The following is a 25,606-nucleotide window of genomic DNA, read 5'->3' on the forward strand; positions in this document are numbered from 1 at the left end:
CTTGTCTTCCGAGTTATCCCCTGGGAGAAAGTGGCCTGAGACCGCGGGGCAGGTCTTCTGCTCTCCGCCCCCACAATTTACAGCTGCCCTTCCCCGGGCAAACGCCTGGCCGCCCCAGTCCAGACCCTCAGAGCCCCCCTGTGGCCGCAGCCCCGGCCTCACCCTGCACCTCCTCTTCGCCTCCCCTTCCCCTCTCCCCCTCCACTGTCTGCACCTCCCTCTGGTCAGTAAGTGAAAAGCAGGAAGTGACAGCAAAACATTCCCTCATTCTGACCCCCTTCTCACCTCCCTGCTGATGAAAGAAGAGAGAGAGAGGGAGGGAGAGAGAGAGAGAGAAGATGGAACATGATAGCAGGGCTGACAGCTCAGACAAGCTGGGGAAGCGCCTGCCAGCAGGGTGGCCAGGCAAGGACAGAGCGGGTGGAGGACACGGGAGCTCAGGGTCCAGCTGCGAGGCCGGCGGGGACGCCACCTCTGTGCAGGGGAGCAGAGGCTGGCAGAGCCCTGGGACTAGCCGGGGTGGCAGCCTTGCAGATAGCCACGTGGCCCTCGGGGCCGGGGAGCAGGGGATGATGGCCCCCAGATCGCGGTCCTCCCTGGGCAGGGGGGGCTAAGCCGCAGGCGGGGCTGGTAGAACAAACAGAAGGGCTGGTAACTTCGTGCGTTTATCTGCAAGGCTGGAGAACTGGCAGCTGCAGGATGATGGGCGGAGGAGGGGCAGTGGGGGCTTGTCAGCTGCTGGGGCGGGAAGCTCCTCCGTGTGAAGGCGCCTCCTCCAGACACAGGTGTGTGTGGGGGCGGGAGAGAGAGGAGAAGCTGGGGTTTCCTGGGGTGTCCTGGGGCTTCCCCAAGCTGAGTCAGGCTGGGGGCAGGGCTCCTCCCTCAGAGCCCGAAGTTGGGGCTCCTCCAGCTTGGAGTGAGGGTCTGTGTGAGCAGTGAGGGTCCCTGGAGGCCTGGCAGAAAGGAGTGAGGGGCTCACCAGGGTCCGAGGGGAGCCAGTGGGGAGGGCTGGGGCCCAGCAGGCTTGCAGGGCGACTGCGTGCCCCGTCCCAGGTGGCCGCCAGGGGCCTGGCAGGCACCAGCTGCTGCTAGTACTTCTCCAGCCCCCTCCCTCCGATGTGGACCGTCTTCAGATGCAGCAGCCGCCCGTGCCGCCTCCCGGAGAAGCCCTAAGACAACCCCCTCCCCACCTCGCCTCACTTCCTCCTCCACATCCCACCCTGTGGCCGGCTTTCCAGATGGACCAGCTGTTCTGGGCGGAAACTGTACCCTCCCAGCCGCCTCCACTTTCCCCAGAGGCATCCAGGAGGGCAGGGTCTGCCCCGCCGTGCTCACTCGGGCAACAGACCTAAGGGGGGATTCTCGAAGGGGCCAGGCTCCCTGCTACAGAGGCTGGCAAGATGTGGAGGAGGGAACCTTGGTCTCTGATACGGGAGCATCAGGACCACGGCAGTGTGCGGGGCGGTGGATTCGGGGGACTGCAGGAGGGATGCGATGGGGGTGTTGGGGGCTTTATCTGCACGCATTAGTCTGGGAGCTCGGCCTGGGGGGCTCGGCGGGGAGGGCGGGCTGGGGAACAGGAGGGGGCACTGTGGCTTGATGAGGTGCTGGAAGAGTGGTATTACCCATGCTAGCAGTAACTTTTAATTGTATCTCTTGAAATTGGTAAAATGGTGAGTCGGGCTGGGGAGGCATTGATTAAAACCTGAGAAGAGAAACAACAGAGACAGTGAGAAAAGGGCAGGGGGCACAGACTCACTCACCTGGGCAACCAGGCCTCCACTCACCTCCGCCGTGCTCTCCGCCGCCTTCTCCGCCGGTGCCGCTTCCCTTTTGGCTTTGGATGCAAAGAGCACAGGGCTCACTCTCCACCTGGCCCTGTCCCCGCACAGAGCCCCGTCCCCGCACAAAGCCCTGTCTCCACCGCCCCGCAGCCCCCAGCCAAGCCTCCCTGCAATTCAGTGCAGCAGCCGGAGACTCCAGGGCCCCCACCACTCCGGGGGCAGTGGACTGGGCGTCTGAGCCCAGCTCTGCCACGTACTAGCTGTGTGACCTTGGGCAAGACACTACACCTCTCTGGGCCCTCATGGACTAGAAGGTCTCTGACGTTTTTCCTTGCTGGGTATTGTGGGGTCTCCTTTACCCACAGTCAGAGCGCCCCATACGGACTGCGCAGGTCGGTTGTGAGGAGGCCTTGGTTCTTGGTCCCCAGAGAAAAAGGGGCTCCTCTGTGTCTGTGGCGCAGGCTCCGAGAGGGAGGGGCCACATTCCTTTCCTGTTCCTGCTACTTAGCTGAGTGGTGAGGATTCAACGAGCCACAGGGCAGGGCCTGGCACAAGTAGCTGAGAATGGCTCTGACTGCTACCAGGGCTTCTTGATGGGCCTGGCACAGCACCAGGGACCCTGCAGACACCCGGGGACAGCTTGATGATTTTTTCTGGCTCAGTCACCCGACTCCCACCCCTACCCCAAGCAGGCACCCCAGAGCCCCTCTGATTTCTCACACCCCCGGGGAGGGTGCTAGTTCCCTTGCTGTGCACATCCCTCTGCTTTCCGTAGCACAAGAGGAAGCTGGGGAGGGAACGGATGGACAAGGCCCTGGAGATACACATCAGGGCCTGGCCAGGGGCTGCAGCTTCCCAAAGAGGCAGGCTGGGCTGCAGAAGAGTGGAGAGGGGCGGGGTGTCCAGGAATCAATCACGGCTGAGGTTTGACTCTATTACACAGCTGTGAAAACAAGCGTGTACTCCGACCTTGTAGAAATAAAGGGCCAGGACTTCCCTGCTGGCGCAGTGGTTAAGAATCCGCCTGCCAATGCAGGGGACACGGGTTCGAGCCCTGGTCCGGGAAGATCCCACATGCCACGGAGCAACTAAGCCCGTGTGCCACAACTACTGAAGCCTGCGCACCTAGAGCCCGTGCTCCGCAACAAGAGAAGCCACCGCAATGAGAAGCCCACGCACCGCAACGAAGAGTAGCCCCCGCTTGCTGCAACTAGAGAAAGCCCGCACGCAGCAATGAAGACCCAATGCAGCCAAAAATAAATAAATAATATAAATTTATAAAAAAAAAAAAGAAAGAAAGAAATGAAGGGCCAGCTGAAAACCAGGGCGGGTGGAGAATTATGAACGCGTGGTGGCAGGTCAGACGCATACACAGAGGAGACACCACAGTGAGGGTCTCCATGAGCTAAAAGAGCCCCGAGTCTTGCTTGGAAAACAAATCTCCTCTCCCAGCTGGTGTGACCAGTCCTGTGAGGCTGATACAGCGTCTCGGCGCCACGGCCGTAACCGGGGGTTTGGAACCAGCATGGAGCCCACTGGAGTGTCTCAGCTCAAGCTGACGTCTTGCTGGGACCCTGGCTTTCCAGGGCTTAGCACAAGGCACACGGCAGGCACTCAGTAAGTGTTCATTAAATGTAGGAATAAATGACTGAATTAATTAGTGAACAGTTCTGGATGGTTCGCTGGGGTTTGCTGGGATGGGATTTAATTCTCACGCCACCTCTCCTAATTCTTTTCTATTTGGGGCAGATGGAGCAGGGATGGGGGTGTGAGGGGTGGAGGCAACTCTTCCTGTCTCCCTGCAGGTTGGGGGGAGGGGGGAAGGGGAGGGGGAAAGGTAGGAGGGGGCAGTGGGAGGCAGGGAGCGGGTCTAGAGAACGTGGCCAAAGGTGATACAAAATCTGAAGCTGGCTTGACTTGTCTGGAGTGAAAATTCAACTTGAAGAAATCATTTGAGAAATTGGGTTTGAGGGTTCATCTGGGTTTCGGGGTGCTGACTCGGGCCTGGGATTAGAGAGTGATGCTGGCTCATTAGGGAAAGGTCTTGATGGGGCAGATCAAGATTTCCAGACCCTTCTGGCCACCTGCCTTCTCACCTGCTCCCAGCCACAGACACGGCATTTTCTTCTCACGCGGTTTCCCTTTCCCACACCCCTAACCCCCGGTGTGCGGAGGGAACAAGCGGGCACTGGGGCAGGATGTCGGAGCCCTGAGCCTGATGCCTCCAGGGGGAACAGTGACCTTTGTAAGTGGGCACGTTTCTCTCTCACCTTCCCCCTCAGTCTCACTGCTAAAGCCCCAGCAGGTGAGGCCATGGAAACAAGCCTTTCCCTCACCCGAATCCCCAGGACCCCAAGGCCAGGGGCGCTGAGTGGCCTCCACGTGGGCCAGGGCCGCAGGTCTGGAACTCACCTGTGGGCGATCCCTGCTTCGACTGTGGGTCCACCTGGGCTCCCCCGGCCTTGAAGGAGAGAGTCTTCACTCCTTGCTGCTTCTCCAGCTCCCCTGGGGAATGGAGAGGCTCGTGAATCGAGAGAAACCCTGACCTCTAGCACACAGAGGGGAGAGGAGAAATGAGAGGAGAGCAGGAGGAGGAGGAGGAGGAAGAGGGGCTCCCAAACACACGGCACCCGCTTCATGTCAGCTTCAGTGCCGGGGCTGGCAGCCCGTTCTGGCAGCCAGAGAGCAGGTGGAAGAGGTTGATAAGAGGGAGGCAACAGCCTGGGTCTGCATCCTGGCTCTGATGCTGCCTGGCTGTGTGGCTTCAGGCAGGTTACTTATCCTCTCTGTGCCTCCCTTAAGGGGACTGCAGTGTCCACTTCAGAGTGTCTCAAGAGCATCGCAGGAGGGGACTTCCCTGGCGGCGCAGTGAAGAATCCGCCTGTCAATGCAGGGGACACGGGTTCGAGCCCTGGTCCGGGAAGATCCCACATGCTGCGGAGCAACTAAGCCCGTGTGCCACAACTACTGAGCCTGTATGCTGCAACTACTGAAGCCTACGTGCTGAGAGCCTGTGCTCCGCAATGAGAAGCCCGGGCACCGCAACGAAGAGTAGCCCCCACTCGCGGCAACTAGAGAAAGCCCGTGCGTAGCAACGAAGACCCAACACAGACAAAAATAAAAAGATAAATAAATTTATTTAAAAAAAAAAGAAAAAGAGGATCACAGGAGGAAAGACATTAAGGCACTTAGAACAAGGTCTGAATGTTGCAAGGGCTCAGTAAATACCAGCTCCTGTGATGACATCAAAGGCTCACTTGGTGTAGCAGCCTCAGCACCGCCGGTGCCGTCCAGCCAGCTGGCTGAGCTCCCCCGACGAGGAGGTCCCAGCTGCCCGAGGCCCCGGCAGAGGTCTGTCTGGCTACTCGGCTTTAATTCCTCTCTCTAGACTGTAAACCTGTTCCTTCCTGTCTGTTCTCAGTGGTGCTGGAGAACGGCCAGTTACCCTCCTTGGAGATTTGACAGCCGTTATTAAATCTCTCCTCCCTTCCTCTTTTCCAGGAGACATCACTCAAGTTCCTTGTATTAAAGCTACTCTCTTGGGTCCCATTTTCTGCCTGTCTAGTCGTCTATAATCTGGGGGCACCGGCCTGCAAACCCCAAACCAGAACCATTTGTGCCGATTGCCTGAGTCACACCATCAAGCAATACTCAATATTTTTACTGAAGTGAGAGTGGCTCTCTCTCCCCAGAGGGGCCGTCTTGGCTTTGGAGAAGTTAGCGTTGTAATTACAAGCAAGGCATCCGAGGAACCTGGGTGCCAGTCTTGTTCTGTCACTGACTGCATGAATTTGGACAACTTCCTTAAGTTCTGTTAGACTCAGTTTCCTTATTTGCAACATGAAGATAATACTTCTCACCTCCTGGAAAGATGTAGCAACAATTCATACAATAGGCTCGGCTTTCAGCCCATTGCGGGCATGTAGTAAGTGCTCGAGAAACGGGAGCTGTGGCTACTTTCTCCTGTTTTCTACTTCCTTTTTCCCTGCCTCTCTGAGCAGCCCTTCCTCTTTCCTCAGCTTTCTTCCCTTTTTCTCCATCTGAAGAACAGGAGCAGACATGAGCCTGGTCCCTGCTCTCCTGCCCTCAGCACACGGATCTTGGCGATATCTCCTCCTTAGTACTGGGAGGGGCAGGACCTGCTGCTCCCAGGCTAATGGGGAAAGGGACTTCTAGCAGCCATGCTGGTGCCCACCTGTGGGCGCTGTGCTCCACGGCTGTGCAGACCCATCTAGGACATACTGACAAGAGGGTGTGTCTCTGAGAATGTTCTAGATCAACAGCCAAGGTGGCATTGAAAAGAGTCTGTCTGTTACACCCCTGAACTCACGTCGCCAACGGAGAGGAGAAAGGGAATTTACACCCTCCCTGTGCCAGGCGATACTGAGTTAGTTTCACAGTCTGGTCTGGTGAGGTTTTTTGGGTTTTTATAAATTTATTTATTTAATTTACTTATTTTTGGCTGCGTTGGGTCTTCGTTGCTGTGTGCAGGCTTCCTCTAGTTGCAGCGAGTGGGGGCTACTCTTCGTTGTGGTGCATGGGTTTCTCATCGCGGTGGCTTCTCTTGTTGCGGAGCACCGGCTCTAGGCGTGCTGGCTTCAGTAGTTGTGGCTCACGGGCTCAGTAGTTGTGGCTCGCAGGCTCTAGAGGGCAGACTCAGTAGTTGTGGTGCGTGGGCTCAGTAGTTGTGGCTCGTGGGCTCTAGAGCGCAGGCTCAGTAGTTGTGGCGCGTGGGCTCAGTAGTTGTGGTTCACGGGCTCTAGAGCACAGGCTCAGTCGTTGTGGCGCAAGGGCTTAGTTGCTCCGCGGCACGTGGGATCTTCCCAGACCAGGGTTCAAACCCATGTCCCCTGCATTGGCAGGCGGATTCTTAACCACTGTGCCACCAGGGAAGTCCCTCGTGAGTTTTTGTTTTAACCTGATTTCGTTGTTTCCTTAGGAAATTATAAACAGAAGCTATCCCCTCATTTTCAGGGTGGAAAGTACGTGAACCTTAGAATCAGACTTCACTGCAGCTGCCAGACCCTCCACTTCTAATCTGCACCTTAGACGCATCCCTTAACTGCTCTGAGTTCCATCCGTGAAGTGGGGGCCAACACCTGCCTTGCGGCCTCCCCGTGAACACCTAAACAAACCACCTGGCACACAGTAGGTGCTCCAAAGATGCTGATGAAATAGCACCACCCTGGCGCATCAGCCCCTGCTCAGAAACTCCCACTGCCTTTCCTCCTGCCCAAGGGATTTATACCAATTTAGAAATACTTTTCAACTAAGTGGCCATGTAAGGCAGACCTGGAGTCTGTTTTTATTTTCTGTTTTAGTGTCTGAATCCATTCTTACTTAATTTTCCTTTAAAGGCTCTTTGAAGCCGCTGCAATGCTTCACCAGGAAAGCTTGCAGGTGGGCAGAGACCACAGGGCGTCACTGCTCTTTTCTTGAACCAAGAGGTGACCGGTAAACCACCCAGACAGATGAAGAGGCGCAGAGATTGCCTACAATACATGAACGGGAGCATTCGGGAACCAAGGCACTCCTTGGAGGACAGAAAGACAACTCCAAGTCGAGGGACAGTCAGAAAGCCAGACTGGACTCTTCAAGGAGATGACGTTATGAAAAAATTAAGTGGGGGCTATTCCAGGTGAGAAGAGATGAAAACCATGAAACCACCAGGTGTGATGTGTGAACCTGGACTGGGTCAGGGGAGGACACTGCCAGGGAGCTTCGGTGGGAAGAAGTGCTCCAGGCCCGGACCGCCTCGGTTTGCAAGCCCGCCTTTAGGGCCGGCTCGCTTGCTGGTCCTGGTCAAGCCCAGCAGAGTTCTCTGTTCCGAGGGGCCCACACGCCGCCCCACGGCCTGGCCACCTGTGCACATGCATGTGTACACCCTCAGGTACCTCGCCTTAACTGTGAGGCATCCATCAGCCATGATGGTGCCGTGGGGCTGGGGCAGGGAGGGCTCGGGAGGGCAGGAGGGGCCTTGCTCGCCCACACTCCCTCCGCAGGGGTGCAGGGAGTGTCTGTCTGCAAGCGACCCTGCTCCTGCTGACTGGAGCCCGGCCGCCCAGAGGGTCTGGGGTCACCGCGTCCTTACACTCTATCCGGATCTGCTCCAGCTCCATCACCTCCGCGATGGACTCCTTCAGGTCCTCCACAAACTTCCGCATCTCGTCCAAGCCCAGGGCGCAGAAGTGCAGCACCTGCTTCTTCTCGGAGCCCGAGAGCGGGGTCACCAGTGTGATGCCATGAGAGTAATCTGGAAACCAGACCCCAGGCCCCACAGGCCGTGAGCAGCCGCAGGTGAGGAGGGGGCCTCCGAAGCACCTGCCCCTCCCCCTCCCCCTCCCCCTCCCCCCTCTGCCACATCCACGGGTGACCAAGACTTACACTCGTTCTCAAAGAGGTGGAACTGCATGCCCAGGAGGCCCACGGACTTGCAGAAGGTGTACGTGGAGGAGCTCTTCTTCTTGGGGCAGAGTTTGAGAATCTGTCCAAGACAGGGGGACAGCCGTGCACTGACAGGTGTGCGTGTGTATAAACGTGCCTTACACACCTGGATGAGTGAACACCCAGGTCTCTTGTGAACACAAGTAAACACTCAGAAAGAGACATGCACACACATGCCCACTTATACACTTAGGATACATTCACACACATATACACACATGTACACACATACATATGTACAGACAATATCAAAGTACGGTCTTCACTGCACAAAATGCTCCAGTGGCCATTCCCACAGCACTTAGAGGCCAGTCCACACTTCCTGCACTGGTTTGTAAGCCCCACCTGGTCTGGTCCCTGCCTTACTCTGGCTTTATGTTCAGTCCATGCTGCCCTTTCTATAGCTTGAACGGGGCAGGCTCAGGCCTACCACAGGGCCTTTGCACCTGCTATTTCCTTCCACAACTCGCCCTGCAGCTTCTTGCGTGGTTGGGTTACTCTCATTACTTAGATCTTAACTCAAATGCTGCCTCCTTAGAGATTCCTTCCCTGACCAGCCTTTACAACAAACAAAAACAAAATAAGAGGAAAAAAAAAATCCACCTTAACACCAGCTACTCCAACCTATCACCCTGCTTTGTTGTCTTCATAGCACCTTCCCCTAGTTTGATATTATCTTGTTTGTCTTAATTATTTTCTACCTCCCTTGCCTCCTGAAACGCAAGCTGAGGTAACAGTTGCTCGGTGTACAAATGTTTCTTCGGCACCTTCTGAGCTGGGCTCTGGGACACAGGAGAGGACGGGGGACCCGGCCCTCAGGGTGCCAGTGCTGGTAGAGGAGGACCCTCGGGGTCCATAAATCAATCAATGGATCAATCCATCATCGCATAGTAAGCCAAAAAGCAACGTGAAGAAATGGACACATAGGGTAACTGCAGAAACTGGTAGGTGTTTTGAAGACGAAGTAGGGTCAGGACTAGACGGTGGGTGGGCAGGCCACCTGTGAGGTGGGGGGAGAGCGTCTGCACTGAATGAGGAGAGGCAGGGGGTCGTGCAAGGTCTGGGGAGATTTTCAAGCAGACGATGGAGCCGCCAGATTAAGGCCTGAGACGGAGGGAGCCTGGAGTCGGCCTGGGGAGGCAGCTGGTGGGGCAGGGGGCGGGCGGTAGAGGAGGGGCATGGAGGGAGGTGAGGTCTGGGAGCTACTCCGCGGAGGTGGACCTCAGGCGGGGAGCGTTGGATTTGGGTCGATGTTAGAGGTAGTGCCAGTATGACTCGTGGCTGGAGAAGGTGTGGGGTTTGAGGAAAAGACAGAAGCCAGACCCTGTTCACTCTGCTTCCCAGCACTTAGAACACTGCCTGGGACATAGCTGGTCCTCATTAAATATTTGTTGTATGGATACCTGTGTTCAAAGAGCAAAGGCCGAGCACCCCACAGACGTGCGCAAACACACACACACACACACACACACACGCCCACACGCATGCCAGCATCCCCCCTGGGCCCAGGGACAGTGTGGGCCCCCCTGAGGCCGCCTGCACTTCCCAGGCTGTGGGACGGACGTGCAGCCCTGCACCCTCCAGCCCCAGCTTCCCCGTAATGAGGGGATGCAGAGGCTCTGGGGTCTAGTCCATTCGCAGCGGGGCCCGGGAACCATGAGCACGTAACCTCTCTGTGCCTCGGCTTCGTAACTAGCAAAGTAGGAAGGATCGTATCTGCCCGGGCTACCTCACACCCCGCGCTGGGAAGTCAGCCACTGGCTCTGCAGCGTCGTGGCATCCTGGGGGGCGGGGTGCCCTCGGAGCCCTCGGGGGTCCCCACTCACCACCAGCAGGTCGTTGAAGAGGAACACCTCCCTCTGGTGTGCGGCCTGCTTCTGCAGCTTGTTCACATCCGTCACCTCGAAGAGCCGGCTGCAGCAGACCAGGCGGCGATGGGGCTCTGACAGCACCTGGGCCGGGGTACAGCGCTCAGCTCAGCCGGAGAAGCAGCCGAGGTCGCAGCCCTCCTGCCCCCGGCGCCCACTTTCCAGAAGAGCAGATGCAGGCCCAGGTTGGCCCTGACCCTCCCTCTTTCCTCCCCCGGGCTCCCCCCCCTTCCTCAGGCTCCTTAGGGAGCAGGGCTGGGCCAGAGGGCTTCACAGTGCCGGACGCAGCGAGCAGATAAAAGGCGCGGAAAGGAAATTGAAAAGAGCCTTCGGATTGTGCACCCCTTTCCCTCCGAGGCCTTCGTGAGGGCAGCCCCACATCCCGGGCTGTGCCTCTCTCGGCTGCACACCCAAACACCAGTGTGCAAGAGAGAGGGGTCCCGGGGACACCGCGAATCTGCTCCAGTGTGTGAAAGCCTCCTCAGGGGGCGTCCGCAAACCTGACAGAGGCTATGACCTCAGCACAGCAGGCTCCGGCCAGAAAAGGCCGGCCCCCCACGACTGGGTGGAAGGGTCCAGCGCAGAGCCTCAGACGAGGTCCCCAAACTGCTCCCTGAGCCAAGAATTTGGGGAGGTTAGGGTTAGGGAGATGGTTAGGGAGATGGAGGCCAGGCCCTTTATGTCTACGGTATACAGAGCCTCTGCTGACGTCTACAGAGGATGCTCCCTTAAAAATCATTGCAAACTTGGAAAACACTGCAAACTGCGACACGGGCTACAACTCAGGGGCCACCCCAAGGATTTGAGAACCCACGTCTAGGGCCTGCTTTAGCCCATTTCCTGCCTTCTATTCAGTAGGACCATCCAGGATGCCCAGGACCCATACCACCCCACACCTCCCGATCTGGCCATCCAGATGCTTCGACCCTAGAGCACCGGGCAGTCTGTCTCAATACTTCGCTTCAGTCTCTCCTGCCGCAGGAGCTGGTCGCAGGGAGCAATGAGGAAATCGGGCAGGTGGAAGGAAGCGGGTGCCCTGCACAGCACACGGAGGCACTCGATACAGTAACGTAACTACAAGTGCGCGAAGAAGGGGACACATTTCTGAAAGATGAGGAGGCGATGCCAGGAAGAAGGAAAGGTAAGGAGATGGAGACAGGGCCTCTGCAGCCCCGGGAGGGGAAATGATCCCCCGCAGTGAGCGCTGCTCTGTGGTGGGCACTTACTGTCTTCATGCCCACGATGGACTTCTCCACCTTGGTGACATACGTGACGTGGTCCTCGTTCGACTTGAGCTCCTTCTGCTGAATCCTTTCGTAGATGCCGACCACCAGCTCCCTGGGGATGTCAGCCCCGTCATCCACACCTACGGCCGTGGAACGGGGAAGGGGAGGGGGTGTCAGGGGCCTGGAGCCAGAGAGGGGGTGCCCCCTACCTGACTGCCGCTCCCGAAGAATGGCCTTGATTTTGTCCTGTCCCCGCTCCGAAGCCTTCAATGGCTGGCTCCCCGTACCCGCTAAAGCAGGGATGAGCTCCTTTGCCAGGTACCAGAACTACTACACTAGGGCCCAGCACGTGCCCCCAGCGCCCCCTCCTGCTGCTCCATAGCCAGGGCCTCCGCTCCCCCCTCCCAGGCCTCCTTCCCCATCTCTGAACGCGGCCCCCGTGGTCCTGCCTTTGCTCCCCCGGTTCTCCCGTCTTGACAACCTCCACCCCAGCCCCGCCAGGAGCGTCGCTGAGCATCGCTGTGTCGGCCTTCAGGCCCTCCCCTCCCCTCCGGTAGGGAGCGTGGAGCTCAGCGATTAGTTGTCGAGTGGTGACAAGATTCTCCCCTCGCTGGGAGCACGGGGTGGCGGTGGGGGGTGGGTAGTGAGACATTAAGTGAAGGAGAGGAGGGCAGCCCCCGTGGTGGTGCTGTGAGGAGACCGCCACCCATCTCCCACTTCACAGTGACATTCAGACGCTGGCAGCAAAAGATACCAGCAGGAAATATACCAACACGAAAACAACTCTCCCCGGGAGGTAGAAACAGAGGCAATTAAAAAAAAAAAGTCTTCTTTCTACTTTTTCTAAATCTTTCTTTAATGATTATACACTCCTTTTTTTTAAGAGGGAAAAATTAAAAATAAAACATCTTGGGCAAGTGCTCTCCAAGGAGTTTTCCTAAGTGCCGAGAGGACATTACACCTTCTGTGAGCGACCCTCTGTATTGACCCTGTTTCTCCCACATCTGAGTTTGGTTCTGAAAGTCGGGCACCCAGGGGCCTGGAAGAAGCCAGGCTGGGGGCAAGAAAGAGCAGGCCAGGGACTGAGCACACGGGGCTCCCAGGTAAAGACGGCAGCTTGCACCCCCTCTGCTCCTTCTGAATGCCCTAGAAAAAGGAATTTTTTTTTTTAAAGGCAGAGACGGGGGAAAGAGGCAGTGGCACCAGGGGACCTGGAAGTGGGTGAATGAGGACATGGATCCGCAAACCTGGGAAAGAAGAAACAGAAGCCAGCAGAGAGGTTCGGAGGCTCAGAACCACCCAGGGCTCTGGAGTTGCTGCAGCCCCTGGAGGTGGAGGTGAAGGTGGGCTCGAAACAGGAAAGTCAGTTGAAAATCAGTTTAAAAGGCAATTAGACATCCCCGCCCCTTCCTCCACCCCAGTCTTCTGATGGAGCCTTCATCCTCTGGAAGGGATGAACCAGGAACTCTGGGCTGGGGGACCCCAAGCCCAGCCAAGGGTGGGAGTCTGTGCTGAAAACTGGGGGATGGAGATGATGTCTACATATTAGGAGACCCCCTCAACCCATTTCCCACAAAGATCTCAGAATACTGGCAGGCAGACTCATACCCTCTGGGCAACGGACTGGACATTTCTCTTTTGAGGAAGCAACCAGCACAAGAGAAAATATCTAAAGATTCTGCAGCCAGGTCTCCCAATGAAACAGCTCAACTAAATCTTGCTATGAGAATGTCCATCAGTCAGCAACCCCATACATGCTCAGAGTTTTAATCAGCCTTTTAGTGGCTCACTGTTAAATATGGATGGACAACCAAGTTTCATCAGAAAAAACATCATATCTTAAGAGATAAATAAGAAGATACTGCATCTACAAAACAGGAACAAAATGCTATAGAAGAGGAACACTTAGCAAAAAAGAGTTACTGAAAATGAAAAATAAGACAGCAGAAACGAAAAACTTAGTAGGAGATTTGAAAGATAAAGCCAAGGGACATCTTCAAGAAAGTCAAACGAGAAGACAAAGATGGCAGATAGAGAGCTCTAAAGATCAGAGGCTCAAACTGGGAGTTCTAACAGCTGAATAATAGGAGTTCCAGAAGGAGAGTATGGAAAATGGAGAGGGAAAATGATCAGATACAATATTTAAGAAGAGTTCCCACCTGAAAATAAATTCTAATTAGAGATATTGTATATTGGAGTATATGTATGCAGTTTTCCAAAATAATATAAGCTTATGCGAAGATGTCTAGGCAGTTGCCAGATGGGGCAGAACTTTTACACTTTACAGAATTTTTAAAACATTACCAGTAGGGACACAAAGGAGTCTGTACAAATAATTTGATCTGAAATTACTATGTGAGGTTAAATATTTTGTGAATATTAAATTATCAGGTCTGTCTGTGAGTTAACCAACAACTGGATACAGCTGAAAGTACTAACTGATTTTCTTTTTTTTTTCTTCCAGTTTTATTGCTATATAATTGATATACAGTACTGTATAAGTTTAAGGTATACAGATTAATGATTTGACTTACGTAGATGATGAAATTGTAAGCAGCTCCTTTTCCCCTTTTCTGTTTGTTCATCCCTGTTTTCCTCAGACCTTCATCATAAAGATGAGATCACTAAGCAACATTCAACCTAGCTCCTGATTTCTGCTTTACTAAATGTACAAAATGCCTTACTTAACCTGTTGATTCCTTTCCTGGATTAGAAGGAGTAAGAATGAAGAATTAAGTAGTTAAAGAATGACTAACTCTCTACCCCTAGGTCCCCCTTAGTAAATTTGCAGGTGGACCCCGAGGGCACAGGCGGACCACGTGGGTAAAAGAATTCAATTGCAGACAGACCACTTGAGCAAGACAGCGTCCCAAGGAATATCAGGAGAAGTCAGCAGGTCTGCGTGCAATGGAAAAATGACAAAGAATCTGACCTCCTGCTTTAATGATTAACTGAGATTGTTTCCCCTTTTTCCCTTTAAAATTGTCATCGTTGAGCAGAATCTTCAGAGTTGGTCTCTGGACAGAAGTCCACCTTCTCCCCAGATTGCCGGCTTTTCTGAATAAAGCATCTTTCGTTTCTATCAAAAAAAAAAAAAAAAAAAAAGGGTTCCCACAATCAGAGGCATGTGTTTCTAGACTAAAAGGAAGAACGTAGTACCCAGCACAATGGATGAAAAAAGGACCATAACAAGGCACATCATGGTGAAAATTCAGAACACAAAAGACAAACAGAGGAACCTAAAAATGTTCAGGGAGAGTGAAAAAACATAAGCAAGAGGTCAGGAATTGTAACAGTAGCGGCACTGACACCTAAAAATCAACGGAGCAACGCCTTCCAAATTCTGAGTTCAATGTTTCCAACCAGGAATTCTGCTCCCAGCCAAATTCTCAATCAAGACTGAGGATAGAAAAAGAAATATCCAGACATGCAAACTCTTAAAAAGTTTGTCTCCAGTGTACCTTTTCTCTGGAAGTCAACTAAAAACGAGGAAGCGATGGAACCCAGGAAACCTGAATCCAGCACACATCAGTTAGGAGACGACTTGGCTGGTAAACGCCATAAAGTTTATCTCAAGGCCCTGCTCGTGGTTCTTCTCTCCTAAGTCGTGGAGCTGGAAGGGCCGGTACCAGCCAGGCACCGGCCGTGGTGCCTGGGGCCTGGAGGTCGCCCAACGGAGGACGTTCCACAGAGGGCAAGGGGCGTCGCCCAGGGGCCCTTGCCGCTTGCTGCAGGACAGTGGCAGCAGCTCCTGGAAACCCCCACCCCCCGATGCCTGGCATGCTAGCAACTTCCCCAGGGCCGCTCTGCGAGACTGGGCCCGGAGAGCGGCACGCAGTGCCCTTGGCCACCGGGGTGACAACCTAGCATCGGGGCTGGGACTCCCGGAATGACCCTGAGCAGCGTCCCCGCTCCTCCCGCCGCCCCTCCCCTACCTCGCAGGTTTCGGATGAAGTCCTCCAGCATCATCTTCCGGTCGGGCTTAATGTTGGGGCTGTACATGTCGGTGTTGAGGAGGATGACGGCGAAGGCCAGGATGAAGACGGTGTCCGGGTTGTGGAACTGCCGCACCACCTCGGGGTTGCACATGCAGTAGCGCTGGCTGTGGGGGAGACACGTGAGGCTGCTGAGGGCCCACACCCTCCCTGGGCTCCAGCGGTGGGGGGACCTGGGAACGTGCCCAGTCCTCCGAGGGCTTGAGCCCAGGGAGGCTCCCCCTCCCGCCGCCGACTGCCGTCTGCCCCGTACCTCGGTCCCCATCCCCTCCGAGGGGACGGGGCGGCTGTCACACACCCAGAGACCCCCGGACCCCACTCCCAGCCCCGTACCAGCCTCACACAGACACTCAGGAAAGATGTGCTGGTCGATGGGGGCGGTGAGGTGCCTGCAGGGAGAGCCCGAGGGGTCTGTCCCGCATCTTTGCTTCCCTCGCGGCCCGCCAGGGACTCCTGGCCCCCAGGCTCACGGCCACTCTGCTTCCCTGCCCGCCCCCCCCAGGTCCCGGGCGTGTGCGAGGGGAGTGGGGCTGGGGAAGGGTCCCACCTGAACGTCTCTATGAGCCGCTCCACCTTCTGGGCCTCGCCCTGCACGCGGATGTGCGCCTGGAACTTGCGCAGGGCCTCGTCCAGCTCCATGGCGGAGAAGTCCATCTCGTCCACCACGCAGCTGAGGCCGGGCGGGGAGGGGCTCGTGAGGGCCGTGGGCCCCGAACCTCCCTGCACCCACCAGAGCTGGGAGGAGGGCGCGGCCCACCCGCTGGCTGGAAGCCCCACCCTGGTGGGGAGTGGGGACTTGGTGTCTGTGACCAACAAGGGGGGACTTACCCTACCCACACCCAGGGTCTCCTTCCACCACCCGCGAGGACCCTCCTCACACCTCCTCCCACCTGACAGCCCTGCGAGGCACTGGCTGAGGGCCTCCCTCCCACCTCCAGACCCTGGGGCCCAGGGCTGCAGCCAGCTGTCCGAGGCCCCAGGGCCAGAAGGAGGCCGAGCCTGCTGCCTCCGAACGCAGGTCCTTTCCTCTCAGCCCCGGAGTGTCCAGAGTCAGAGGCGTAAACGGTGAACAGCGTTTCTCTTCTGTCCTCTCCGAGGCCTCTCGGGGCCTTTCTCCCTGGTTTCCGTCCCGTTTGGGAACCTCCTCTTACACCGCCCCTCCCAGGTCGGAGCTTCTGCAGACAAGGAGCCACCCCTCCTCCCCCCCCCAGGTAAGTGACAAGTCAGCTTCACGTGGAGGGGACAGGGTGACAGGTGCAGCCAGATTCTGGGCCCGGGCCAACCACGAATTTTTGTGGCTTGGGGCCACAGGCTCACCTCTTGGAGCCTCAGTTTCTTTTTCTGAGAACGGAGGGTCAGAGTCCTGCTCCCCAAGGGTCCTTCCACCTCCGAAATGCCACCTCTGGCCCTGGAGAGTTCGCCTCTGCATGTCCCCCTTCGGTGCGTGGTGGGGATGGGTGCCAGGCACCCCATCAGTCAGTCTTTGTCCTCTGGCTTGGCCTGCTCCTGGGTCTCCCTCCCCAGGACCTCCCAGCCCCCGGCGTATCCACCCTTACCCTCCTCGGGGTGCCCCGCTTCCAGGGCCGTGAGCAGCGGGCCCCGTGCCCCTGCGGGCCGCAGGCTCCCATGTGGAGCGGACGTGTCCCCTTCTGCACCCACGCGCTGCTCCGCTCTCCTCTGTCCTGGTCATCTTACACCTGCCCCACCCTGCCCTCTCTCCGTTCCCACAGCCCGTGGTGGACGCCACCAGCATCACAGCCCTGGACACCACTGCCCACCTGTCCCACCCTGAGCAGGCCCCAACTCCTCCGTGATCAGCTCTGGGGCTGCCCGCGGCCTGGGAGACTTGGGGGTCCCCGCTTGACCCTGGCTCAGCTGTCGGTTCTTAGGAGAAAGCAAGGAGCCCTGTGGCGGCGGTCAGGGGCCTGGTGGTCGGCGGCCCCGCCTCCCCCTACTCCTCTTGGGGGGAACCAGGAGGAGGGGGCGTCCCAAGGCCACCCAGAGAGGGCAGGGCCGGGGGGCTCTTTCCCCCAGGACAGGGCAGATGGCCGTCTGCAGGCTGGGAGCCGCGCTCAGCTTGGTGAAGCCCGGGCTTCTCTCAGGCTTGGCGGCCTCAGTAGAGGGTGGGGCAGGGACTGGGAGGTGGGAGGCAAGGACTTGGCCCAAGGATGGGAATGGGCTGCGTCTCGGCACCTGAGACGGACAGCAGGTCCAGCAGGCGAGAGGGCAGCTCCTGTCGCCTCTTCCCTGGGCCGTCCCCAGGTGAGGGAAGGTGAACTCAGGGCAGCATCACAGGGCCCACAGCTGCGTGTCCCCCAGCCCAGCCCAGCCGGGAGGGACGAATCAAGCACGACTGAGCCAGACAGGATGCCGGTCGGAGGGGGCGAACCGGTGTGGCAGGAGGGCCACGAGCGGGAGCCGGCGAGGGAGACAGAGGCACAGAGACAGCGAGAGACACGGGGGTAGAGAGTCAAGTGAGAGAGACACAGAGGGAGGGAGAGACAGAGACAGAGAGCAAGAGAAAAACAGACAAGAGGAGAAAGAGAGACAGACAGACAGACAGAAGAAGGCAGAGCAGACGAGGGGGAGGAGGCTGGGCAGGCCTGGGTGTGGAGCGGGGTCAGCCACGCTGCAGCCTCTCGTCCTTGGGCCCCGCCGACTCTTGCAAGGCCCAGGCGCAGGCAGCGGGCCCCAGCCTGGCCAACCCTGACACACAGGCCGGCTGCCTGGAGGACCCCAGAACGGCCCTGGTCCCCGCGGTCTGGTGTCCAGGACTTGCCCCTGTCAGTCCATCCATCCCACCCCCGACCTGGCCCCCCTGCACGACTCTGAACCCCACGGTCCCGGCACCCTGTGTCCCTCAGCGGTGTCCCTCCCAGAACCTCTGTCCATGGACTGTCCCCCGTGGTCTGGACCGGGGCTGACCCCACAACGGGCACCGAGGGAAGGGGCAGGAGGCGGCCACAGAGCAGCCGGGAGCTGGCGGACGTGCCCAGCCAAGCACGGCGGCCTGCTTTCCAGCCCTCCACTCAGGTGACCGCTGCTGGCCACTCGGGGCGGCAGCTGAAAGCTCCGGTAACAAGCCGGAGAGTCAAGGACCGGGGCAGGAGACTCAGCCGGTGGAAACGCCAGCCCGCAGAGCGGGGAGCAGGCTACACCACCACGGCGCCGGGTGGGCAGGCCTCTGCGGGCAGACACCTGTGCCAGGGGCTGGGGGGGCTGCATACAGCCCACCTCTTGCAGGACCCCATGGCAGAGCCTTCAGGCGGCCGGTTAACATGCAGGGCCCCGGCCCTACCCCAGATCTACCAACTAGACGATTGAGAGCAGGGCCTGGGAATCAGCATCCCTCAAAGTCGCCAGCCGATTCTTAGAAACTGAAAACGAATGGCTGAGCCGAGCGCAAGGTGGGGGGGATGCTTTTAAAATGAGAGCCCGGGAGCTCACGGGAGCACGCGTGTCCTCTCGGCTCTCAGGGGCTGCTTTTGTGGTGGGGTGGTGAGGGAGGGAGCGCGGGCGGGAGGGACAGACACAGCCCCACCCCCTTCTCCACGGCACGCGCGCGCGCACACACACGCAGGCGCGCACGCACGCATGCAGGCGCACGCACGCACACGCGCGCACGCACGCACGCACACTGATTTCCTGCCTTGCTCCCCGCCGTTGCCGCCACAGGCATCGCTGTTTGAGGGGCAGGTGGTCTGGCGTTGTCAGATCTTTGAGAAAAAATCTAGACGTTTTCTGCAAAACCCCCAGAAGCTGACTTGAGAGGCGGAAAGACACTACTGCCCCCAAATCGTTTCCTGTCTGTAGAGCTGGGGGTTGGGCCAGGTGACCTCTTGCCCGCGCCGTGACGTTCTCTGATGAGGACCCAGACCCAGAGCCGGCGCACAGTCAGCCTCTGGAGGCTCCGCGGATGCTTGCAGGTAGCAGGGGAGGGCAGCGTCCTTTCTGGCTGGTTTCGGAATACAGCTCACATGACTGGCTGCTTCTCCCCACCTCCCAGGGAACCAGTGCCCTCCCGGGGCAGGTGGCCGGGCCGAGGCCATGCTCTGGTGGACACGCACCTTGCAGGGGGGGCTCCGTCATCCAGGAATCACTACCCACGGTCCTCGCCCCTCCCCACAGCGTGGCTCTCCTTTCCCTCCCTAAGTGTGCCAGCCTGCACCTGACCTTGGCTCTCTCTCCTCTCCTCTCCCCGTCTCCCGTTCTTCCCCGTGTTCTGCAGATCACTTGCACCTAAAATCTCCCCTCCTGTCCTCCTTCTTCATCACCCTGAAATCCTGCTGGGCTGACAGTTCTCCAGATCCTTCTGCCACCTCCACCAGCATAGCCAACAGCCCTCTCCTCTCTGATCACCTTTAAGGTAAAAAAAATCACACGTTTCTGGGTGGTCGTTTCTGGTGTATCATCTCCCCATTTTACAGAAGGTAAAACTGAGACTGCAAAGGGGCTTGCTCGGTGTTCCCTCTGCTAGGGAGACCCTCCCCAATCTACTCCAGTGGGCAGCTCCCTCTGCACCTCCTTCACTGAGTATTTTTTTCAGTGCTTCGCTAAGTGGGCAATGACTTCATCTCCTCAGTCCTGTGGGATATTAAGCATCATCCTGTTATTTTTTATTATATGAGGAAACCAAGGCTCACAAGAGAGCTGACCTTGCAGGGGGACTGCACACATCGCATTCCTGGCATGTTCCCTCTCGGGGGCTGTTGCTAATGCATCTCTCGCTGGGGGCTGCTCTCTCACCCAGATGCCTGGTGGGACCTGTGAGGGGCCAAGGAGGGGCAGATGGACACATCACAGAGTCATGGGTGAAGGCCACTTCACTGTCAGCAGTCACATGAGGCCATGTGGCCGCCCTGCAGTTTCTGAGCTGGCCTGGCACACGGAGCCCACAGCAGCGGACCAAACCCCTGACCCCCTACCTTCAGCTTCCTGGGGCTTTCTCTGACCCCCAGTAGCTTACTTGCCCTCCCCCTCCCTCCCCCCTCCCCCCCTCCCCCCGCATGCATTGAGCGCCTCTGCATATGCAGCACTTTGCTAGGGACCTGGAATAAGTGGCAAACAACACAAACACAGATCCTGTCCCAGTGAGAGAGACAGGCATTAAATGCAGAGTCAAAAATAATTATTTCATTATAATCGTGACAAGTTCTGTGTAGGGAAAGGACAGGGTTTTGTGAGGGGACAAAGGAGATGTACTTTTTATTGGTGTGTCCAGAAATGCCTCTTTGGGGATGTGACATTTGAGCAGAAACCTAAAAGATGAGTAGGATCTGATTAAGGGAGGGGGAGGGGTGGGAGAGACAGCACACACCAAGGCCCTGTGGTAGGAAAGAACTTTCAAGGTCCGGGAAGGGTCGGTGAGACAGTGGGAAATAATAGAAGGGTACGGTCAGAGGAGTGATAAGATCCAGTTTGTTTTAAGATGATTTCTCTGGTGTTAAGTGAGAATGAATGAAAAAGGAAGGGCAGGAGCAAGAGAGAAGCAGGGGGCCGTCAGGATGCACCCACAGAGGTTCAAGCTAGAGATGACGAGCCTTGGCTAAGGTGGAACAAATTGAATGGACCTGAACAGACCTGAACGGACCAGGCCAGCTCAGAACCTGAGAGACATCCTGGAGGGAGAACTGATGGGACAAGGTGATGGAAAGAATGTGGGCGGCGGGGAAAAGGAGCTGGCGGTGAGTCTCAGAGCTCGGGCTTGAACACCTGGGGGCCTGGTGGTACTAGTTTTTGAGATGGGTGGACACACATGCTGGAGGAGAGATCGAGACTTCAGTTTTGGACACATGAAGTTGGAGATGTTCTTTCATATCAGTTTAGTTATCTACTCAATCATCGTCATTAGCACCCAAAGTCTTGCCTTTTCTATTTTACAAATTAAAACCCAGCCTCGACCCTTCTTTGCTCTGTAGTCACTAATTCTTTTCTCTACTCCTCTTTTTTTAAAAATTAATTAATTAATTTTTGGCTGCGTTGGGTCTTCGTTGCTGCACACGGGCTTTCTCTAGTTGAGGCGAGCGGGGACTACTCTTTGTTGCGGTGCACGGGCTTCTCATTGCAGTGGCTTCTCTTGTTGCAGAGCATGGGCTCTAGGTGCGTGGACTTCAGTAGTTGCGGCACGCGGGCTCAGTAGTTGTGGCTTGCGGGATTAGTTGCTCCGTGGCATGTGGGATCTTCCTGGACCAGGGCTTGAACCTGTGTCCCCTGCATTGGCAGGCGGATTCTTAGCCACTGCGCCACCAGGGAAGTCCCTCTACTCCTCTTTGGAGCCAAACTTCTAGAAGTCATCCCTACTCATGCTATTTCCACTTGCTCAATCCCATTCACTTTTCAACCCGCTCCAGCCAAGCATCTACCCCAGCATTCCATTAAAACTCTTGTCAAGGCCACCAATGGCCGCCATGTTGCCAAGTCCAATGGCGCCAACGTCTGTCCTCATCGCACCAGCCTCCTGGCAGCATCAACGCGGTTAAAGACTCCCTCCTTGGAACTCTCCTCTCTCTTGTTTCCATCCCATTGCCCTCCCCTAGGTTGACTCTCTCCTCTCTGGAGGCACCCCTCCTCCATCACAGGCCCTCTTCCTTGTCCTCCTCCACCTGGCCTCTAACTCAGGGCTGGCCACCAGGTCCCTTCCCCACTTTACAGCCTCTTCCTAGGGGCCTCACCCATTCCTATGGCTCTGAATGCCACCGCACACTACAACTCTTAAGTGTAGCAGTGAGTCACCCTTATTATTTTACCATCAGTCACTAACTAGTTAATTTTTGTTGTTGTTAATCTACAGTGTTCATAAGAGACCACCTTAAGTAATGGTGCTAGTAAGCGTGGATGAGGGCTGCTGAGTGCAAAGGTCAGTCCTTGGGCAATCTTCACAAGGCCACAAGTTGTGCTAGCATCTCTTGCAGGAAAGTCAGGGTGTACATATTTTATGTTTTACCAAGTATTTAATATTTTAACTTGCTCTGAGTAAATATTTGATAATTTCTAGTTTGAGGAATTCTTCAGATGAAATGTCACCACACCCAGCATCGCTCTCCCCTCAAAGCTAAAAATATATACGTGTTTATTTGGTATAATCTGCACAGATTACTCCAGTGGGCCTGCAGCAAAGACATATTCACACACAAAGACCTAGTGTTCCGAATTCTCAGCAGCCTAGGAGGCTGTTGGCTGTGATTGGCCACCTCTGTTCTCCGCCCACCCCAGTCACCAGACCCTGCTGCCTCTCCCTGCCTCTGGGCTCCACTCGCCTCTACCCTCCCTGCAGCCTCTGCTGAGGGTAACGGCCTCATCATCTGGCCACAACTGGGACTTCAATAGCCTCCGAACCAGCCTCCCTGCCTCCAAAGCATCTTCCGGAACAACACTTCTAGGACAGCCATTTGGCCCTGTCACTCACTCCTCTGCTTATATTTTTTCAAGGTTTCCCACACCCCTCATGTGAAGCCTGAGTTACCCAGCAAAGCACGGCCCTGGTCGCTCCCAGACTCTCCCGCCCCTTCCGCATCCTGGCTCTCCCACAGCCCCAGGTTTGCACACGCTGCTCCTCCTTCCTGCCGCCCACCCCCAACTTCCAGGTCTGCCTTCCGTCTCTCCGGAATCTTCCTCGACCTCCGCGGTGCCTCTGCTGTGTCTCCCGTGTCACCCAAGCATCTGCCTGTCCTCCCACCAGGCCACGCGCTCCCTGACGCCCAGAGTCGGTCTCTGCATCCCTGGCGTATGTATGAACTCAGTAAACATTCCTGGGGTGGATGAAGGAGTGAGTGACAGACCAAGCTCAAGAACGAACGGTACTGTGAGCACACGGTCAGCTGGGGAAGGAGCCCTGCGGCCGGCGCCTTTGGAAGCTCTGCCCGGTGGCCCCGATCCGCTGGACCTGACCCCTGGACACGGCTTCCGGGGGAAGGGCCCCGTGGATTCCACACCACGGGCGGCGAGGCGGCCTGGAGTGCACATGCTTCCCGCTTCTTCAGCCAGCTACGCGGGCCAGGGAGTGATGAGAACCTGGTGAACTGGCCCTGTTGAGGCTGCCCCTGAGGCGCTGTCTGCACCCGCCTCGGAGGGGCCGCTGGCTGGGGGTGACCGCAGAGGTGCCCTTGCTGGGGGTGACCACGGAGGTGCTCCGGCTGGGGGTGACCGCGGAGGTGCTCCTGCTGGGGGTGACCGCGGAGGTGCTCTTGCTGGGGGTGACCGCGGAGGTGCTCCGGCTGGGGGTGACCGCGGAGGTGCTCCGGCTGGGGGTGACCGCGGAGGTGCTCCTGCTGGGGGTGACCGCGGAGGTGCTCTTGCTGGGGTGACCGCGGAGGTGCTCCGGCTGGGGGTGACCACGGAGGTGCTCCTGCTGGGGGTGACCGCGGAGGTGCTCCGGCTGGGGGTGACCGCGGAGGTGCTCCGGCTGGGGGTGACCGCGGAGGTGCTCTTGCTGGGGGTGACCGCGGAGGTGCTCCGGCTGGGGGTGACCGCGGAGGTGCTCCTGCTGGGGTGACCGCGGAGGTGCTCCGGCTGGGGGTGACCGCGGAGGTGCTCCTGCTGGGGGTGACCGCGGAGGTGCTCTTGCTGGGGTGACCGCGGAGGTGCTCTGGCTGCGGTGGGGGCTTCTCCTTTCTGTGGGATTCTGTGGCAAGTCCCTCCCAAGGGCTGGGGAAGCATGAGCACAGATGTTCCCCGCATCTGTATAAACAGGTACAACCTTGCAGGAAATTGCTCGTTAGCACATCGTGTGCGGCGTCAGTCTGTGTTGCGGGGAGATGAAGCGGCTACACAACAGTGATCAAAATGAATTTCGTCATCTCAACTATTTTTTTTTAATGATAGCAAGACAGTGTCTGGCAGACAAAGGAACTGGCTGGGAGCTGAAAATAGGTAATGATAGCAGCAGGGATTTTTAATTGGCTGGAAGAGACAGCAAAGACCTGGAAGGTGAGGTACAGGCCAAGGCCGGGAAGAGGTGTGTGCGGTGCCCATGTGGGGCTCTGCTCCAGGCGGAGCCGGGGCCGGGTTTCAGGATCAGGATGGAAAACGAAACCGCCCACCGCCATGAGCTGGAGGAACCCGGCTGTTATTTCAGCAGTTTTTGTCTCATACAATTCAATTAAAAATATCCCCGTCCGCTAGGGAGTTATTTTTGTTAGTCGGAACTCATAAATAACGTGCCTAACAAAGGTCAAGGCTTTCTGGAAAAGTGCAACGTGGCCAAGAAAATAGAGCAGGAGGGAACTGACGCAGGAGGACCTGCCAGAGTCCCTGGTGACAACACGGGGACAAAGAAAATCTTGTTTGAAGTCCTCAGAAGGGATGGTGGCTGGTGCACCTTGAAACTGCTCCCACAAATCGGGGGTCCGTGTGGATGCCGAGGCCACTTCCCTTTTGCTGGGCCTGGCAGCCCCCTGTTCGCCCGTGGTTCTCAAACTTGAGGGCGCAGCAGAATCACCCAGCAGGCCGATCAACATGCACGTAGCTAGGCACCACCCCAGGGTTTCTGAATCCAGGCGTCTGGGCTGGAGTCTGAGAATCGACGTTGCTAACGAGTTCTGGGGTGCTGCTTCTGTTTGGGGGGCCACACTTTGAGACCCACGCTCTGTGCCAATGACAGGGGTAGGACGGGAAGAAGTCAGGCCTTTGGTGTCAGGCACTCTTGGGTTTGAATCTTGTCTCCACCATATAGGTCTTCAGTTCCAGCCACTTAGCCTCTCTGTGCCTCATTTTCCCCATCTCTAGAATGGAGCTAATACCTGAAACATCCAGTGGGCAGGTGGGGCAGGGTGGTATGGGTTTTAGAACAGACAATGTATGTAAAGCTCCCAGTTTATAACAGAGCTTAAGAAATGAGGTTCTCCAGACTTACGGTTGCCAAGGCGGGGGGGAGGGAGAGGGATGGTTTGGGAGTTTGGGGTTGGTAGATGCAAATTATTACATTTAGAATGGATAAACAACAAGGTCCTAATGCACCTTGCACAGGGAACTATACTCAATATCCTGCAACAAACCATAATGGAAAAGAATATTAAAAAAAGAATGTCTACACGTGTATAACTGAGTCACTGTGCTGTACAGCAGAGGTTGGCACAATATTGTAAATCAACCATACTTCAATTAAAAAATATATATTAGGGCTTCCCTGGTGGCGCAGTGGTTGAGAATCTGCCTGCCAATGCAGGGGACACGGGTTCGAGCCCTGGTCTGGGAAGATCCCATATGCCGCGGAGCAACTAGGCCCGTGAGCCACAGCTACTGAGCCTGCGTGTCTGGAGCCTGTGCTCCACAACAAGAGAGGCCACGATAGT

At 56.8% G+C, this 25,606-nt stretch overlaps 1 protein-coding gene across 6 annotated transcripts in view; it reads right to left on the reverse strand.

Moving 5' to 3' along the window:
* IQSEC3 (IQ motif and Sec7 domain ArfGEF 3) overlaps positions 1-25,606 on the reverse strand; it is a 100,579-nt gene that overhangs the window by 4,842 nt on the left and 70,131 nt on the right. For 2 of the 6 annotated variants that reach the window (XM_082349063.1, XM_082349064.1), the window contains exons 6-14: positions 15,865-15,987; positions 15,258-15,424; positions 11,323-11,462; positions 10,055-10,180; positions 8,169-8,268; positions 7,876-8,037; positions 4,197-4,289; positions 1,788-1,837; positions 1,626-1,705 (exon numbers count right to left, since the gene is read on the reverse strand). In XM_082349063.1, coding sequence (XP_082205189.1) covers positions 1,631-1,705; positions 1,788-1,837; positions 4,197-4,289; positions 7,876-8,037; positions 8,169-8,268; positions 10,055-10,180; positions 11,323-11,462; positions 15,258-15,424; positions 15,865-15,987 — 1,036 coding nt within the window. In that variant the 3' untranslated portion in view covers positions 1,626-1,630. Of the gene's footprint in view, positions 1-1,625; positions 1,706-1,763; positions 1,838-4,196; positions 4,290-7,875; positions 8,038-8,168; positions 8,269-10,054; positions 10,181-11,322; positions 11,463-15,257; positions 15,425-15,864; positions 15,988-25,606 lie in introns of all 6 variants that reach the window. The other 4 variants (XM_082349060.1, XM_082349061.1, XM_082349059.1 and 1 more) reach the window with 2 other exon arrangements.

This window comes from Balaenoptera borealis (genome assembly GCF_965194805.1).
Source record: "Balaenoptera borealis genome assembly, chromosome: 13".
In the NCBI taxonomy this organism is placed as follows: Eukaryota; Metazoa; Chordata; class Mammalia; order Artiodactyla; family Balaenopteridae; genus Balaenoptera; species Balaenoptera borealis.